Source organism: Polypterus senegalus, chromosome 2, assembly GCF_016835505.1.
Source record: "Polypterus senegalus isolate Bchr_013 chromosome 2, ASM1683550v1, whole genome shotgun sequence".
NCBI lineage: Eukaryota > Metazoa > Chordata > Cladistia > Polypteriformes > Polypteridae > Polypterus > Polypterus senegalus.
Window position 1 is genome coordinate 32257557 of NC_053155.1, and position 18152 is coordinate 32275708.

An 18152-nucleotide genomic window follows, 5' to 3' on the forward strand; every position below is an offset into this window, starting at 1 on the left:
TTTTATTCCAGATATTGATTATTGTCTTTAACACATAAAGCTGTCTTCGAGACGTGGTTCAGTCCTTCTGTTCGTTTTCAGGTCGGGGGAGTCGGATCTTATCAGGGCATCACAGACTGGCATAGCAGCTACAGGGCAAGCAATGTGTGCTATCCTGTCAAATTCTTCTACCCAGAGCAGATTCACCTGTGGTACCCTATCAAAAAACGCTGCTGCGAGTATTTAGTGCTGCTTTAGTAGCGACACCAGTCAGTGGTCCCTGTAGGACACATATAAACGCAATGTCTGTTTGGCCTTTAGGCTGCCATACTTAGATCTCTGGTGCTCATGAGCAAGTCAAGAGGGTGGTTGGTTGTACCCTTGATATGTCAACATATGTCAGTTACCTGTTTGCTGTGAGCAATAAAAGCCTTTTTATTATATGTTGGAGATTGACTCACTTAATTATACAACACTCCACTGTTATCATTTCTACCGTCCCTATAGAATAGTGGTTCCCAAACTCAGTCCTGGAGACCCCCTGAGGCTGCAGGTTGTTGTTCCAACCGACTTCTGTTTTTCATTGGACACTTGGCCTAATTAAGTGAGTCGTTTATTTCCCAGTTTCTGTGTTTTGGAGTCAATGTAGAAATTACAAACTAAGTCTGGAAGATTTTTATTAAAATCTATATATATATAATTCACTAAGGCAAGACACCCATGGAAAGCACGCTGGAAGGGGCGTGGATTCACTAAGCCGCCGACAAGTAAGACACCTATGGTTCACGCAGGAAGGAACCATGCTGGAGGTGAATCGCCATATGCAGCGTGTAAAACGGTTTGCAAGGAGTATCCCATGGGATCCTTAAAACAATCCTTTACAACTGAGGTTAAAACACAATGAAGTAAGCAGTCTTTAAAAACCGAGTTTTCGGTTACGACGCACGACCGCATGCACCATAGCAAACTGTTTTACACGCTACATACAGCGATTCGCATCCACGACAAACATGCGTCTTCTTAGATACTCCTGCAAGAACACGGAAAGTCTACGTGAGTAACAGGTGCATCTGGACTGTGCAAAGACGACAACGACTCGAGTGACGACTTGGAGGTGGGCACATGAGCAGGCAGTGCTTACTGAACGAGTGGGCGCGATGGTGGTCCGCCAGTTTTCAGTCACGGACGATTGTGTGTTGGTTCGTTCCGTGCATTGTTACAATGTTGCTTTTCTTGCTGATTTATTACATTACCGATTTTTCAAATGTTAATTTTCTCCCTGTGCTTAAAAATCATTAAAAAACCCGCCTGATTATGCGGCGTATTGTACGCCGCGGGCTGGCTAGTGTAACATAAACAGTTATATGGGTAATTCATAGTTTGTTTAGTCGTTACTAGTATTTTCAACCTAATTTTCATTCTGCTTGTCCAGTTGTTCTGATTATTTAATTGGTTATTTACTACTGGGTCTGACACTGAAGTAGTTGCAGCTTTCATCATCCTGGGTGTCTGCTGTTCTGTCACTATTAGGGCTAAATGAACTACACAGGAAAAGGAGAAAATAATAGGAAAATAACAAAAGAGAGTTAAGCATTTACAGCTTTAAAAAGAATAGAAATATTTCTAAATGTCTTATAAATGTAAAAATAAACCATACTGTTGTGTTTTTCTGAATGCAGAATAAGAGAAGAGTAAAAAAGACCAGCTCATTAAATAAGATCACTTGTTATCGATTATTATCACTGATTGTGAATCTGGTTGGATCAAAAACCTGCAGCCACAGGGGGTCCCCAGGACCGAGTTTGGGAACCGCTGCTATAGAATAAGATCTGAGTAAATTACATTTTTGATTTCATTAATTCACCTGACTATCCAGAAAACGTTCACGTGGGTCATATTTATAGACATGTAGTATGTAAAATACTATATACTGCAGTAGATACTATATATACTAAATTGGGTGGCAATGGAAAAAATGGAAAATTTTTATAGTCTCACTCCAAAATCTTTTCCTTTTAGTGTAAAATGAATATACAGAAAAGTGTATTGCAGAACAGTTTTTACTGGTGGCTCAATCTCCACAAACACCTTTCAATTGAATAGGCGCAAAATGAACTGTAAGATCGAGCTGCCTCAAATGTCATGACACACTGCCTATAGTTTCAGTTTTTTTGTTTTACTGTGGTAGGATTATTGGCATTTGGGAATACCTGATGCTGTTTTTCCATACCCTGAAGAATAAATTGCTTTTGTTGTTCTTGGTTGCTCAGCATTACATCAAATGTCTCCATTCTGCATAGTCGTTCACCACCATCACTCCAGTGAATCCTCATGCTGCTTTGATGCTAGGTTCTAGAAGAAGGAAGTTTTGGTTTATACTCGGAGAAACACACTTTTTTCAGTTTGATGATACAAAGTGGAGAAGCTGCCTATGTGGCATAGGTTGCTCAGCTAATTTTATACATTTATTATCACCTTGTCATCTCAAAGCCAGCACCCTCTGTCTTCTCTACTATTGGAACTTCATTGTAAAAGAAGGCTAATCCAACCAAAGTCTCACTGAGGTTCCACAAGTGTCCACCAAAACTTTTCAGCATTGCATGAGAAACAGTATTACCGCTTGCCTCGTATGTCACAAGATCACGGAGTAGTTCAAGGTCATATCCTGGCAAGGAAGCAGGAATCTGGCATAGGTACCAAGTCATCAGGTACAAGCAAACTACGAAAACATAGAACTGATAGACACTTGTTAGCTCTGCTGCCATGAGGTGGAACAGATGACGAAACAGAAAGATCTTTAGATTGTTGATCACTTTACCTATCCGGCGAGCAGGGTGGCAGACTACTGCTGCATTTATAAGTACCTCAAGGAACAGCAGTGCCAGGATCAACAGCTCTTTATAATGCATCTCTGGGATGAAATTCATCAAGTAGCTTGACAAAGAACTCTACCAGGCTCTCTAGTAGTGATTGCAGTTCTGCTGCAACTGTCTCATGTTCCATTCTGCTGGAATACTGGCTTATATTAAGATTATATCCAGGCAGATGCTGTGAGTCATATCAAAAGATCTTTATCAACGGATACAAATTGATGAGCTTAAAAAGTGACACTGAGCCACCTCTTAGACAAGAGATATCATGATGACTTTTTACTGCAAAGGAGCGTGTTAAATGGGACACTTTGAGGAGACGAAACCTGAGGAATCTGTCATTTATAACATACATCTCCCTGATACCCTACTAAATAGTATCTATCTATCTATCTATCTATCTATCTATCTATCTATCTATCTATCTATCTATCTATCTATCTATCTATCTATCTATCTATCTATCTATCTATCTATCTATCTATCGAATATAGATAGATGGCCCGAATATATATCACTCCTATAAGTGAACTATTTTTCTTAGCACGATGAGAGAATTTGCTAAATCAACTGGAATATTCAAGCAAATTCTAGAAAAAAAAACCCGATCTAAATCTGTTAAGTAATTCTCTCGTTCACTAGCTTTGCAGAGGTAAGGAACGCCCCGAGGCTGGAGCGTGAGTGAGGAGGGCCCCGTTTCTCTCGGATTCGCACAAATAAATCAGTGAACTATGATACATAGTGCGATGAGAAAGGTTGCGAAATCAACCGGAATTTTCAAGCAAATCATAGAAAAAAACCCGATGTAAGCCCGTTAAGTAGTTCTCTCGTGAAAAGTAGACAGACAGGCAGACATTGGATGTTATATATATATATATATATATATATATATATATATATATATATATATATATAGAGAGAGAGATACCGAAGTGAAAATGTAATTTCCCCTTCAGTCAATCAATCAAGCAATGAACCAACTTCAAATGATAACAGGTTATATCAGTTGAGAGAGACCCAAAAGTGATTGCTGCCAGCCCTACTAAATCTGAGCATCACTTCAACAGAACTATTCCAGCAATATGAAGTTGGTTAAACGGTTTCAACAAGTAGCACATCATGCTGCAATCAAAAGAAATTTCAGAAGACCTTGAGAGATTTTTGAGCTCTTTTGAGGGGCGACATAGTGAAACTTGATTGACGTGTCTGTTGAGGGCTGCTCGTCCGTCACAGCGACAACCGAAGGTTTACACCGCCCCACAGGTTCGCAGCACCTCAGAGGTTTGCAGTGCCGCAGAGGCAATTGCAAGCTCACCGCTTCCTTGTGCAACGCATCTGTCGCCTACAGATGCTCCTGTCTTTGCGTGCCCCAGGGATGTGTTGGTGAAGATGATTCCCATGGACGACCCAGAGTGTTTCCTATTCTGCTTCGAGCAACACTTGGATAGGGGAGGCTGGACAGCTATTTTGGCCCTGTTTTTAACCGGAGAGACCCTACAGGTCATGCAAAACCTCCCTCTCAATGTGGCGCATTGACCCAGACCAGTCTATATGAGAACAGGTTCAGGACTTAGTTGAACTGATTCAAAGCTGGTTCTGCTAGGATACCTTCTAGCGCATCTTGGAGAAGCTCGCTACTGACGCAAACCTGTCAGGGTTAGGTGAGAACCTTTGTGATGAGATGCTCCGGAACTCACTTTTAGACCTGACCCGCAGACTAGAGGGTGCCCAAGCCACCTGGAAGCAGAGGGGCTATCTGGGCTTGGCCCTGACTTCAGTCCAGCCAGCACAGGCTCCTAGGGTTGCTAACACCAAGGATGGAAGATGCCATTGTAGGAACTAAATAGTGGGGACTGAGTGCAGGTGGTTTCGCTGTGATCAACCGGGACATCTGGCTCGGGACTGCTGCCTCCCACCTGCACAAACTATGGAAATCGGTCTTGCCCAAGTATGCAGCTCACAAGTTTCCCCCAAGATGTTAGTCAAAGACAACTTTCAGGTCTCTTTTAAGTTGGCTGGACATGAAATCCCAGCTCTGCTGGATTCTGGTAGCAATCTCCATGTAGTTGGCCGTGATTTGCTTCAGCAGACCCCTTATGGGAGTTCGGAACAGGTGAACCTTCGCTTGGTATGTAAAAACATACAAGACTATTTTACTCCCTCTGAAATTTAAAGGGACAAAGTTAAGGTGCTGCGGTGGGCTGGCACCCTGCCCGGGGTTTGTTTTCTGCCTTGTGCCCTGTGTTGGCTGGGATTGGCTCCAGCAGACACCCGTGAACCTGTAGTTAGGATATAGCGGGTTGGATAATGGATGGATGGATGGAAGTTAAGGTGGGAGGGGGTGTGAGATTTTTTACCTTTTTTCAGACCCTGTCCAATGGGGCAACACGTCAAAATGTGATTGATATGTCTGTTGAGGACTGCTTGTCGGTTGACCAGGCAACCGCAGGTTCACCTCAGCCCACAGGTTTGCAGCACCTCACAGAGGCAATGGCAAGCTCACCGCCTCCTTGTGCAGTGTGTCTGCTGCCCGATGGCTGATACGGACCAATGGAACCCCAAGAGGCACATAACATCCTGATACCAGTGGACCACTGACTTTAAGTGGCTCAGGGATGTGCTGGTGAAGATGACTCCTTTGGACGACCCGGAGTGTCTCCTATTCTGCTTCAAGCAACACTGATGCGCTGGGATAGGGGAGGATGGAGAGCTATTTTGGCCCAGTTTTTAACAGGAAATGCCCAACAGGTCATGCGAAAGCTCCCTCGCGAAAGGCTCAATGATTATGACTTCCTGAAGCAACAGATCCTCCTCGGCACGGCTATGAGTCCGACGGCTCAAACGCAGTTGGTTTATGGAGCAGAACAGCAACTGAAAGCACAACAGCAAGTCCACCTCTGAATGAATAAAAAAAAAATTAAGGTTTTGAAGTGGCGTACCACAGCCCTGACTTGAACCCCATTGAGATATTGTGGCACGCCCTTAAAAGGGCAGTTCATAGTCAAAAGCTGATCAAAATGGCAAAGAGTGGACCAGAATTTCTCCACACTGATGCCAAAGGCTGATTGCAGTTGTTGCTGCTAAAAGCAATAGACTCTAGTTGCAGACCTTCAGAGCTCCATTTCACTGAGGAGGTTGTTCCTTAGAGATAACACCTGGTTTGACTATGGTTAAGATTCAGGTTGGCTGAGAGATAGCTGACTCAAGTCCAGTAAACCAAGTAACAAAAACCAGCAATCCAATTGGCTGTCCTGCGGAGCTACTGAATCACGGAGCTACAGAGGTCTGCAGCTGGACTCATCTTGCTAATGGTGGCACAACCAAGTATTAAGTTTGGCCCGGGGCGGGTTGCTAAAGTGAGGTCTGTGGCTGATTGGCAAGTTTTAAATAAATAGATAACAGTAACACTTGCATCTTCACTTGGACTATGGTAGCATGGTCTGAGCGTCTTCAGTGTGAAATGTGGGAGCAGATAGCCCTTCACTTCGTGCACATATGCAGGATCACCCGTGTCCCTCATTAGCACTTGAGCTGTGATTGCCACAGCTGTGCCTCGCCCCACTTTAAAAATTGGAAGCGCAAGTGCTAGGCGGGAGAAAGGAAACAATGAGACAGAGACAGAGAGCCAGGGCCGTGAGAGCCAGCCAGTGAGGGTGAGTGGCAGAGCGGTCGTTGGCACGTGAGGGAGTGAAGGATCAACGCTCTAGGGTCAGCTCATTCCCAGTGATTAGCTTTCAGGGAATGAGTGTGATCAAAGTGGCATCCTTTTTAGGGATCTGAGGTATGCTGAGGGAGCGAGAAGGAAGATGAAAGGACAACTGACCCCAGGTGGTCTGGCTAAGCCCCTCAAGGAGGCTAAGACAGGAGTCAGGAAGTGAGGCCCGCGGCTGTTAGTGTCTCCGACAACTGAACGAGCAATGGGTGAGCTGGGGAGACGGAATTGGAGATGTGCTGGGCTTGTCTGGCAAGACTTGAAGGAGATGATTTAACTAATTTTAATCTCGATTTGAAACTCATGGACTGGCACTGTTTATATGGATTATTTATTATGGAAGGAGCACTGTACTTTTGAACACTTATTTGACTTTATTGTAACAAAAGCACTGTCATTACTGTCACTGTGTGTGTGTGTCCTCACATGCTAGGCTCATCCTTAGAAACGTTATCAGCGGGTGGCGGGTTCAAAAGGTTCCCGGAAGTATGGAGCCAACACACACCGCCACGGGTGGGATTACTTTTTCACATGGATAATATAGGTGCTGGTGATCTTCCTTCCTTCAATAAATCTAATGACCATTTAAAAACTGTGTAATGCATTTACTTGGGTTGTCTTTTGTATTATGCTAAATTTGCTTGGAGATCTGAAACAATTGCTATGAATAAGCAAAGAAAAGAGGAAATCAGGAAGGGGACAAATACTTTTTCACAGTGCCATGTTTTCAGTGTCTTCTGTAGCTTTGATTAACAGGTCTGCTATTATACAAAATCATGTGGTGTGACTTCTGCTAGCAATCATCTTGCTGTACTTCACTGCCTTAGGGTTAAGTTAGTGGGGAGCCCTGAAAAGATGGCACAACTTTTTGGGGCACCTGAGCTCAAAAACATTTGGGAACAGTTGGTCTAGGCAACTGTAGACAGGAGCCAATTCGAGATGGGGTGCCAGTCTGTCACAAGGTACATTATAATATGACAGAATATTCTCAATCATGGAAGTACAGGATATGAAGCAGCCCTGAGGGGGTAACCCTAACTCTAACCCTAATTAATTTCTATGGGGCCTTCTCAAGTACATAGCTGCCAATTAATCTAACATGGACTTCTCTAGAATGTAAGAGACCATGCGGAGAACATGCCTACTTCACATAGACATAAGATTCAGACCCAGGAGGCTGAACACTATGCCACCCAGCCTGATTCTAGTCTGAGCAGCTGTGATGCCAGCTAACATTCCCTTCCCTCCCCTCTCAGAGGCACAGAGTTGATTGTTAACTCTCCGCAGACATGTGGCAGGCGGTTACTTGCTCCTGCAGAAAAGCTTCACGAGCGCAAATTAGACCTTTAAGTATACAGCAGATCCCTTTCCAAAAGCTTGCCAAACCCATTTATTCTGCTAAGGGCTTTTCCAGGTCAACCACACCACCCAGGAAGAAAACGGCCAGCAGTGCTAGGAAAGGACAGCCAGCGGGAATCAGCGGAATGTAAACCACCACTGGGATTTGTTTTGTGGAAGTTAGTAAATGGTCGTGACAGCGGGTAACCAAAAACTTACAAAAAATGTCATATTATTGATGGGATTCCTAACAAACCCATTGTGGAAATGGCAGAACTGACTCGGCTAATTGGGACTCGGTGGTCATCTGAGATGCACAATGTGGCTGGGCTGTCCAACCAAAGGATGCAGGAGAAGGAGGTGCCCACTCTGTGCAGGACTCACTCAGTCTGTCACCTGTTTCAAACTGAAGTTGGCAGCAGTCCTTCTTGGGCCTTGTGTTCCTCGGAATGACAGAAGGGACACCACTTTTGGCTGTCTCAGCCAATCACTTTCTCTTTAATATAGTGCCTTTCAGGATTAAACTTTGTCCTAATGTACACTCTGTTCAGTACTTTATATGTTAAATTAAGGCTGGGATCACTGACAGATCATGGATTTGGCCTTTGCTTATAATTCTTGTGTTGACTGTCATGTGCACTCACTTTTTCACATTGAGACCCCAACATTCCACCGAACACTTTATATTCTACACTAGCTGAAATACCCAGCGTTGCCCGGGAGGAAAATAAAGTGTTTTTTTTTTTTTAATTGTTCGAGAAAAACATAATTTAAAAAAAAAAACACAACTTTAAAAATAAAAATAAATTAACAAACATTAAAGACTCACTTAATGTGCTTGTATGTATGTTATCATCCAGTTGACACTTGGAACCGGACAACTTTATTTAATTTGAAAAGCAACAAAGGTGCGGTGCTGCTTAAACATAAAGGATGCTGGCAGTCGCCTGGTATATACTAACTGTGTAAGCCCATCCTAGAAAGTATTGAAATCGTCAGAACTACTCTGGGCATCTCTCTGCTATGAGGATTCATGTTGCCGACGTGCTTAGGAGGTTTCCTTTTGGTGGTGTGCTGGTATCACTTGCGTATCCTCGTGGCTGGAGCCCTCACCCTGACTCTACATCTCACTTCCAGAGTGGCGCTCAAACATAAGGAATGCTGGCGGTCACCTCCAGTTCGCCCTCTGGTGGTCGTTTTGAGTGTCAACTGAATGATAATATGCATACAAGACTGTAAGATCACCCCCCAGCCTACCCAGAAGGGGGCGGGTTAGGGCTGATTTCACCCTACAGTATTTTTAGTCGACCATTGAGAAGCATGTGTACCAAGTTTCATGAAAATCGCTCCAGCCGTTCAGACGTGATGTTGGAACATACAGTACATACATACATACACACATTGACTTCATTGACTTCAAGCCAATGTGTGTATGTAAATCTATCTATCTATCTATCTATCTATCTATCTATCTATCTATCTATCTATCTATCTATCTATCTATCTATCTATATATATATATATATATATATATATATATATATATATATATATATATATATATATATATAGATTAAGGCCAAGATCTTTGCCATCTCATTAGTTTGGATTTATTGCCTTGACTGTCTTCTCCACTCACCTTCTCTTTCTTATAGTGCTTTACTCACCAGTACACAGGACCATTGATTCCAGTTTTATTTTACAGGTCTAGGACATTCCTATAATGAGACACTGGCAGAGAGAAGCGAATGACTCGTCGTCACACAGCCAGTCAGTGACTTTACAAACAACATGCCAAATCACTTTCTCTCTGTGATGCTGTTGTTTCCACATTTGTACAAATTGAACAGTGACAGGTGATAGGTGACAATGACACACTTAGCATCGATTGTCACCAAAGGCGAGAGAGATGTATTGTTTATGACACTTTTACACAGTGAACACTACTAAACAACACTTTGTGGTGTGGCGACCACCCCGGACCAGACATACACTGAGACACACAAGTCCCAAAAAGCAATGTTCCCGTGGTCCTGATGCAAACCAGGGCAGCTGCCCTCTCGTGTCCCAGGGGAGATATTGTTTCCCTCCCAGTCCTTCCATTCTCGAGCTGTCCAGGCTAGGCAAGGGTCCAAGCCGTCCATTACAATGTCTATAGTTTAATTGTGTTCATATTTTTACTGACACCTAACGTCACATGCTCTTGGCCACACTGTGTTTGAGACTGTTTATACTGCTTTATTGCCTGGTTAACAATATTCCACAGTGCATCTGCTTATTGTTATTTATACAATGTGAAAAGTAAATGAAGAAGTGGCAGCTTAACATAAGAGGTCAATAGTGGTGACTGAGACTTGATATTGTATATAGTGCCTTTATACATTTAACACTATTTCAGTTCACTTTTCAGCTATAACACACTTGTTTGAATATTTATGCTGTATAATGTCTGCAGTTTCAGCTGAATTAACTCAGCCTGGGTAAAATGTCAAAACAAGAGGATGAAGGAGATTTGTTATTTTACATAGCACCTTTACAAAGTGAACAGTAAAACAAGTAATTTTATGGCAAGAGCAAAACTGTTACTATATTTAAAAAACTGGAACATAGCAAAAGAAGCGACAAGAAGTGACCAATGAATATTGAGGTGTGAGACCAGTAATCCCTGTTTAAATGAAAGAAAATCAAAATCAGAGGGATACAAGCAAAAATATCTCCCACTGCCACCAACAATCAAAATAGTACTTTTAAGCTGCAGAGCATCCAGTATTATTACTCTCTTGCTCCTGGGTTGAAATGACACCAACTTCTGTCAGGCTGCTGCTTATATGCCTCCAAGCCCTGAAGAGGCGGGGCTTGGGCAGTAGGCGGGGATGTGGTCAGGTGTCGTCTGTCTCTGGTCCTTCAGAGCTACAGTCGGAAAGACAAGGTTGTTAGTGACAGTGCTATTTCACATGCTGGGGTGGTAGTGCTTACCTCATCAGATCCCCCTATGCACATTCATTTTATGTTTGTAATAGAATAATTTCATATTTGCACACAATGTGAGCCGTTTCAGGTGAAATTACTGATTTAGGATCACATGGAAAGTTAATGGGAGTGATAATGCAGAACAAATTTTTTTCAAATTTCAAAATTGTGGAAGCAGAAGTGAAGAGACTCAGTGGGTCGGTCATACACCGTGTCATTGGTAGTGACTTTAATGTTTAGTGCCTTCCCATGCAGAATACCATTTCAGGTCAGTTTACAGGTATATTTACCATCGGGTACGAGGAACAGATAAAGTCCAGAGAATATTTGGGGTGCCAGCCCTGTTTAATAATATATCAACAAAAAACAGCTTTTGGCAGCAAAATAAATAGGCGCTCGATGATACAAGAGCAAAATGAACACACACAGTGTAGTCCCTCTGATGGCTCTCTGCTAAGGGTCTGTCCCTGGAGCTCCATCCTGCAGTAAGTTTGGGTCAAGACTAAGATGCCACGTTCCGGTTACAGCAGCCTTTAAATAGTTCAGTACCAGAAGGGGCAGGGCATTTCAGAGGGATGAGGGCAGAGTTATTTACCCCTAAGGGGTGTCTTCTTGGAGCTGTGGAGAGAATAAACAAGACTGTTAGTGACAGCACTTCTTCTCGACCCGGAGTGGTTTTGCATACTGGATCTGAGCCAATGAGGTACTCCACAGATATGCATGAGTGACACTACATTTTGATTTGCAAGTAAAATAAATCCATCTGATCATCAATGATAGATTCTAACTTTTTTTTGTTTGTTTTATGTTTTTGCAACACAGGATGAAATTCTCACTGTGATAAGAAGAGTGGATGACAATTGGGCAGAAGGAATGCTGGGAGATAAAATTGGGATTTTCCCCCTTTTGTATGTTGAGGTAAGTGTGGAGGAAAGGTGTGTGGGTAAACCAATAGGCATACCCAGAGACAAAAACCAGAATCGATAGACAAAGTTCACAGGTTAAAGAGAGTAGAAGAAGATCATAACCGGGAGGAGATTTCTCCTTCCATAAGTGCAGTACTTGCCTGCTGCTTTAGGAAAAATTCTTCTTTATTCAAATGCTTAAACATGCATGCCACCATTTTAAATATGATTGTCATTGTGATGCCACACAAAATGAGCTGCATGTCTTGCAACCAGTGTCTTTCCCAAAAAAAATGATGGTTGTAATCATGCAACAAAGTTACAAAATGATGTTGGAGGAAGTTGGTGATATAAGCAATAATCATAACATTATAAATTAAGAAGATTGCAATATGCCTTTCAGAAGCGTTCAAATCTCAACCGTTTGCTAATTTGTGCTGAGTATCCATCCATTTACAGCAGCTCCCCACTCATTCCTTATTCTGAGTCAATAACATGGTATTAACCACAAGTTCTCCTTCTTCTTTCTTTTGGTAAACTCTGCACAGCCAAAACCTACTGTGACAACTCCGGCCATGGAGTTTCAAATGGGAAAACAATGGGCCTCACTGTCCTTCCAACCAAACACACCATTTGTTTCATTTATGGCAGTCACATATAGCTTAGCCTGTTCCTCTAAATTACTAATGCTGCGTCACATGCTTTTGGACTATTTACAGCTCCAAGTTGTGACATTTTATCTCCCCACTTCATGTTAATTCCTGGTTGGACAATTCAGAGAAACGTGAGGGTGCTGTTGATTTGTTACTTGGTCTTCATTAAAAAATAAAGCAATTTTTAAAGCATTATTTTTCATGATGATAAAATAAATATATTAAATGTGTATCACTTCATTTCAAACGCAACTTGACCAAACAATGGCATTTCCAGCGGACCAGGTAGTATTTTTTATTTTTATAAAATTGATGAAGGTGAAAGATCAGCGTTACATTACAACTCGGACATTTCAGGTAACTTTGTTTTTTTCTGTTTTGACTAAAACACTCCCAGTAATGGCCACTAGAGGGGAATATATCGCAAAGCCCAGATGAGAAAATAGCAGACAAACATAGAAATCTTATAAAAATAAGAAGGTTTTCTTTCTACAGTAGATGCTCTGTGATAATGTGAAGTTCCAAAGAGCACAGCAGAGTTTAGATGTATTTGGCCGACACTTTTATCCAAAGCAGCTTACAACATTTGAGGTACAATTGGTTCCATTTCTTTTTGTTTTTTCCTATTAGAGCACAAACAGTTGACGTGACTTGTTGAGGGTCACATACTGACACTAACAGGATTTGAACCCCCAACCTCAGCAGCTAAAATCCAAAGCCTGAACCACTGCACCATTCTGCCTCTTGCTTAAAATATAAGGCAATCCAAGCAAACAAAGTTCCAAATCTTAAATCCAGAGAATAGTTGGAAAACAGAGCAAAACAGGTCAAGAATCACAAAGAATCTCAGAAGATATAGAAAAGCACAGAAAAACATAAGAGCTCATCAAACCTCCCTAGCATCCGAAATGAACCATTCAACTGAACACATTAGTGGGTGTGCACTCCATAACTTTGAGGGCATCTACACCAAACAATTTTGGACCAGGGCAAAGACAGTCATCTGTGCTGCCAGCCATCCCAGCAATGGCCTTTCCTCTGTACCATGGTCAGATAAATGCTACCACTGCCTGAAGATGAGTTCAGAGAGACTGAGGAGGAACTTCTGACCACAGTGCATCTGCTTCTTGAATTAGGAAAGTGTCCAGAAATACATGATGCCCTCTTGTTAGCTTGCTCAAAGTTTTTCCTTTGCAGCTTCCCCCTGCATAACCTATTGCCTATGGGCGAGGTGCAAAAGCTTTAATTTTGTCAAAAAAATTTCTATCTCCGGCTTTTGACAGATCTCAATGTTTTAGGGTCTACTGATGCTGAAAACATTGATATCTCAATGATGGGTGTGTGTCTGTCTCTGTGTCACAATTTCTAGAGCTAAAACGGCTGGACGGAAAAATACCAAACACGAAACTTAAACCTGTTATGAGATGGCGATGTGCTGGTTAGTTTTTGAGCCAAAGAGAAGAGAAGACCATAATTCTGGAATTAATTATATATTCTTCATGTCTGTTGGTATCATAATGACCTATTTTATGATCACAAAGATCAGCATCAGAGCATTAAATAATTACTGAAATGTTATAGAATAGTTCTGGTAACTTGGTTCCTTAGGCGCAAAGCCTCCCAGTGCTCACGTCTGAATTACTTTAGTTATTTATTAATAATCACTTATTTAAATTTCTATTAATTATTTGTAATGATATTTATAAAGTCACATATTATTGTTACTGTCCTTTATTATTCCCCTTATAAGCAATCATCACAGATCAGCAACTAAGCATTTCACGACATATTGTACTGCATGTGTAATTTGTATGTGACAAATAAAAATTGATTTGATTTGATTTTAAAGTGGAACTACTGTATGGACCATTCCAAACTGATTTATTTGGCTTTCCAAAACCATCTTGATTTGTTATGTGATGGCTAAAAGAACTCATTTGTTAAATTCCATCAACGGCATACTTACTTCAAATTAGTGATTATCAAAACCACGTGTGCCACTGGTGCAGTTTAACAAGTGAATGGGAGTACTGGATGATAACAACAAATATTGGACTCTTTGGGCTGAACTCCAGAGGTGGTTAGACTACCACAATATTGTTTTTTGTACCATTATACCATAAATCTAATTGTGCTGAATATGAGGTTTCTTTGGGGGACCACATGAATCAAGCATGGACTGTGAGGGTAAACTAAAGAGTTAACCAGCGGGCAGTGCCATCAAGTGCTACACTGGTTTATGTCCTGCTGCTTTCAAGGTCTTTACAACAGCGGGTGTCTGAAAGGCTCATTGGGACAATGAGCTTGAAATAGCCATGCCATGTTATTTATTAATTCACACGATGAGATTCAGCCCTCGCAGGTCATGATGCGGGGTGCTGCAGTAATGGATTGGACACAGACTAGTAAATCAAAGAGATAAAACATGGAAGATTGAAATGGCCTATTTAGTAAAGAGGGAACAAAAAAATCATTTGAACACAATGATGACTCTGGCTATCTGGATTAAGTGTGATATCCCTTTGGAGGGTATAGGGCATTAGCAATGCTGCCTCACGGCTCCAGAGTCCTGGGGTTTGAGCCTTGAACTAGTGTGGGGTTTTGTATGTGTTTCCTGTTTCCTTGTGGTGCTTTACACCAACATCCCAAAGACTGGAGAAGCAGTGGACTGCTATTCTGTCCAGGGTTTGTTTCCTGCCTTGTACCCAATGCTGCTAGTATAGGCTCCAACTCCAACCAGAAAATGGATGATTGCATGGCTGGCAAAATCTCCTTTGCCGTAGCTTGCTGTCAGTCTCATCCCGGGGTTTTGTTCTGTTTTTGTATTTAGTTTTGTTTTACATTTTCATCCTAAAGTTTTGTTTCATTTCTGTTAATTAGTAATTCTTTTTTTTTTTAGTTCTTTTTATTAACCTACTTGACTTTTGTTCATCACAAAACATGTCATCTCGAAATCAACAGTATCTGGAGTTATAAAACAAAGGAAAGAATCCCCACCTCAGTGCCCACCTTGATAATCGCATCTTCTGAATGATGTTGTTAAGTGTTTGAGGTAGCATCTGAGGATGCACGTCTGTTTCTCCTTCACAGACAGAAGCAGACCTACAACCCCATCTAAGCTCCACCCACTGCCACGCCCCCATGGTTCACTAAAGTATAAAAACACCTCGGCTGTTCAGTCTGCCATCTGCACTGACAGCAGCACCAGCACTGCCATGAGGGTTGTGTATAACATCATCTATTAAGCAAAGACATTTTTGCTCTCTCGCCATTGATTTATTTATTTTTTTTGGTGGAGATCCCAGGAACACACCCAGCCTTGGCTCGACTCACACACACTCCCTCACAGAGACAAAGAAGCAGCCAGTAATAAAAAAAGAAAATGAAGACTGTATTAAACAATAATAAATTAAATCTAATTACACAATAATCCCACCCCATTTCCCTTTACGGCGATACACTTAGACACTGTGAGAGTACACTTCAACAGCCATGGACACTGTGAGAGGGACTTTAAAGTCACAGTGCTTATGGGCAACTTCAGATCACAACAAGAGAGACAAGAATGGGAAGTCAACCTCATGCTAAAATTTAACACATTACAACATGATTTGAATAAAGACAAGAGTTTTATGGCCAGGTATGAGGATTGTTTGCATCTCTCAGACTGGCACAGACAACCAGACTAAAGATCCACATTGTATTGAAAAACTCAGAAACTTCATAAGACTTTGTTGGACAGTTATTTTATCCAAAGATCTTGATCATACATTGTTCTCCTCTCTTGTTAAATGAATCTTAGACTGAAGAGGTCTATTATCGCTCTCTATGTGAACACAAGGTAGTGCAACCCTGGACCTGTAAACGTTAAAATCTTCACTTGCTGCAGGGACATCGAACTGTTGGCCGTAAGTCTGCGTCCCTATTACTTGTTCAGAGAGTTTGGATACATCATTGTTGTTATTGTTTACATCCCCCCTCGCACAAACGTGGAGATAGCGTGTAACGTCATCCACTCTGCTGTTGCTAAACTACAAACACAACACCCTGAGGTGCTTGTGCTAATCGCTGGAGATTTTAACCATTTGATGCTGGACAAAACATTACCCGCCTTCTCCCAGTATGTGTATTGTAACACCCGGGGAAACAGGACTATTGACCTACTGTATGCAAACGTTAAAGACGCATACAGTGCCACCCCGCTGCCTGCAATTGGGAAAGCAGATCATAACCTGGTTCTGCTTCAGCCTCACTACAAACCAAGAGTGAGGGCGCTACCTACAACCACACGCTCATTCAGGAAGTGGTCCCCTGAGGCAGAGCAGGCTCTGAGAGACTGGAACTACGGACTGGGATATACTGCAGGGGTCACATAGTGAGAATATTGAAGAGGCTGTTGACTGCACTACTGACTACATCAACTTCTGTATGGACATTGTAGTTCCAGTAAGAACAGTACGCTGCTATGCTAACAAGCCATGGATTACAAGTGACATCAAGGGCCCTTTGAACCAGAAGAAAAGGGCTTTTAAAGGCAGTGATCAGCATGAGCTCAAGCGCATGCAGAAGGAACTCCGAGTCCAGCTCAGGGCGGCAAAAGAGCAGTACAGGAGAAAACTGGAGCAAAAGTTGCAGAATAACATCATGAAGGAAGTGTGGGATGGGATGAAGATTATCACTGGCTGCAGCTCAAAGCGGGGTGCCACCATTGAGAGAGACGTGGAGAGAGCAAACCTGATGAACAACTTCTTTAATAAGTTTGACCACCCTAACCCACTCTCACCTCAGAGTACTGCATCCTCCACCCATCCTTCTGCTGATACCAGAATAGGTGAGACATCCCCACCCACAATCAGAGCAGCCCATGTGAGCAGAGAGCTGAGGAGACTTCGTGCCAGTAAAGCAGCGGGTCCAGATGGTGTATCACCATGACTGCTAAAGGCCTGTGCACTGGAGCTAGGGAGTCATCTACAGTGCATCTTCAACTTGAGCCTAGAACAGAGGAGAGTCCCAAGGCTTTGGAAAACATCTTGTATCACCCTAGTCCCAAAGGTATCATGTCCTAGTAAGCTGAATGACTTCAGGCCTGTTGCCCTGACGTCACATGTGATGAAGACCATGGAGCGGCTGCTGCTTCACCACCTGTGGCCACAGGACCACCACGCCCTCAACCCTCTGCAGTTCGCATACCAGGAGAAGGTGGGAGCGGAGGATGCCATCATCTATATGCTACACCGACCCCTCTCCCACTTGGACAGAGGCAGTGGTGCTGTAAGAATTATGTTTCTGGACTTCTCTAGCGCCTTCAACACCATCCAACCTCTGCTCCTTAGGGATAAGCTGACTGAGATGGGAGTAGATTCACAACTGGTGGCATGGATTGTGGACTATCTTACAGACAGACCTCAATATGTGCGTCTTGGGAGGGAGGGCACAGGAGCGCCGCAAGGGACTATACTTCCTCGTGTCCTGTTCAGCCAACATACATCGGGCTTCCAATACAACTCGGAGTCCTGCCACATGCAAAAGTTCACTGATGACACTGCTATTGTGGGCTGCATCAGGAGTGGGCAGGAGGAGGAGTACAGGAATCTAATCAAGAACTTTGTTAAATGGTGCGACTCAAACCACTTATACCTGAACACCAGCAAAACCAAGGAGCTGGTGGTGGATTTTAGGAGGCCCAGGCCCCTCATGGACCCCATGATAATCACAGGTGACTATA

The 18152-nt window shown here is 42.6% G+C and overlaps 1 protein-coding gene across 2 annotated transcripts in view; it reads left to right on the top strand.

Moving 5' to 3' along the window:
* The window catches only part of LOC120522845 (E3 ubiquitin-protein ligase SH3RF3-like), a 649404-nt gene that overhangs the window by 381713 nt on the left and 249539 nt on the right, over positions 1-18152 (top strand). For both annotated transcript variants that reach the window (XM_039743546.1, XM_039743547.1), the window contains exon 4: positions 11692-11787. In XM_039743546.1, the coding sequence (XP_039599480.1) occupies positions 11692-11787 (96 nt within the window). The remainder of the gene's footprint in view (positions 1-11691; positions 11788-18152) is intronic.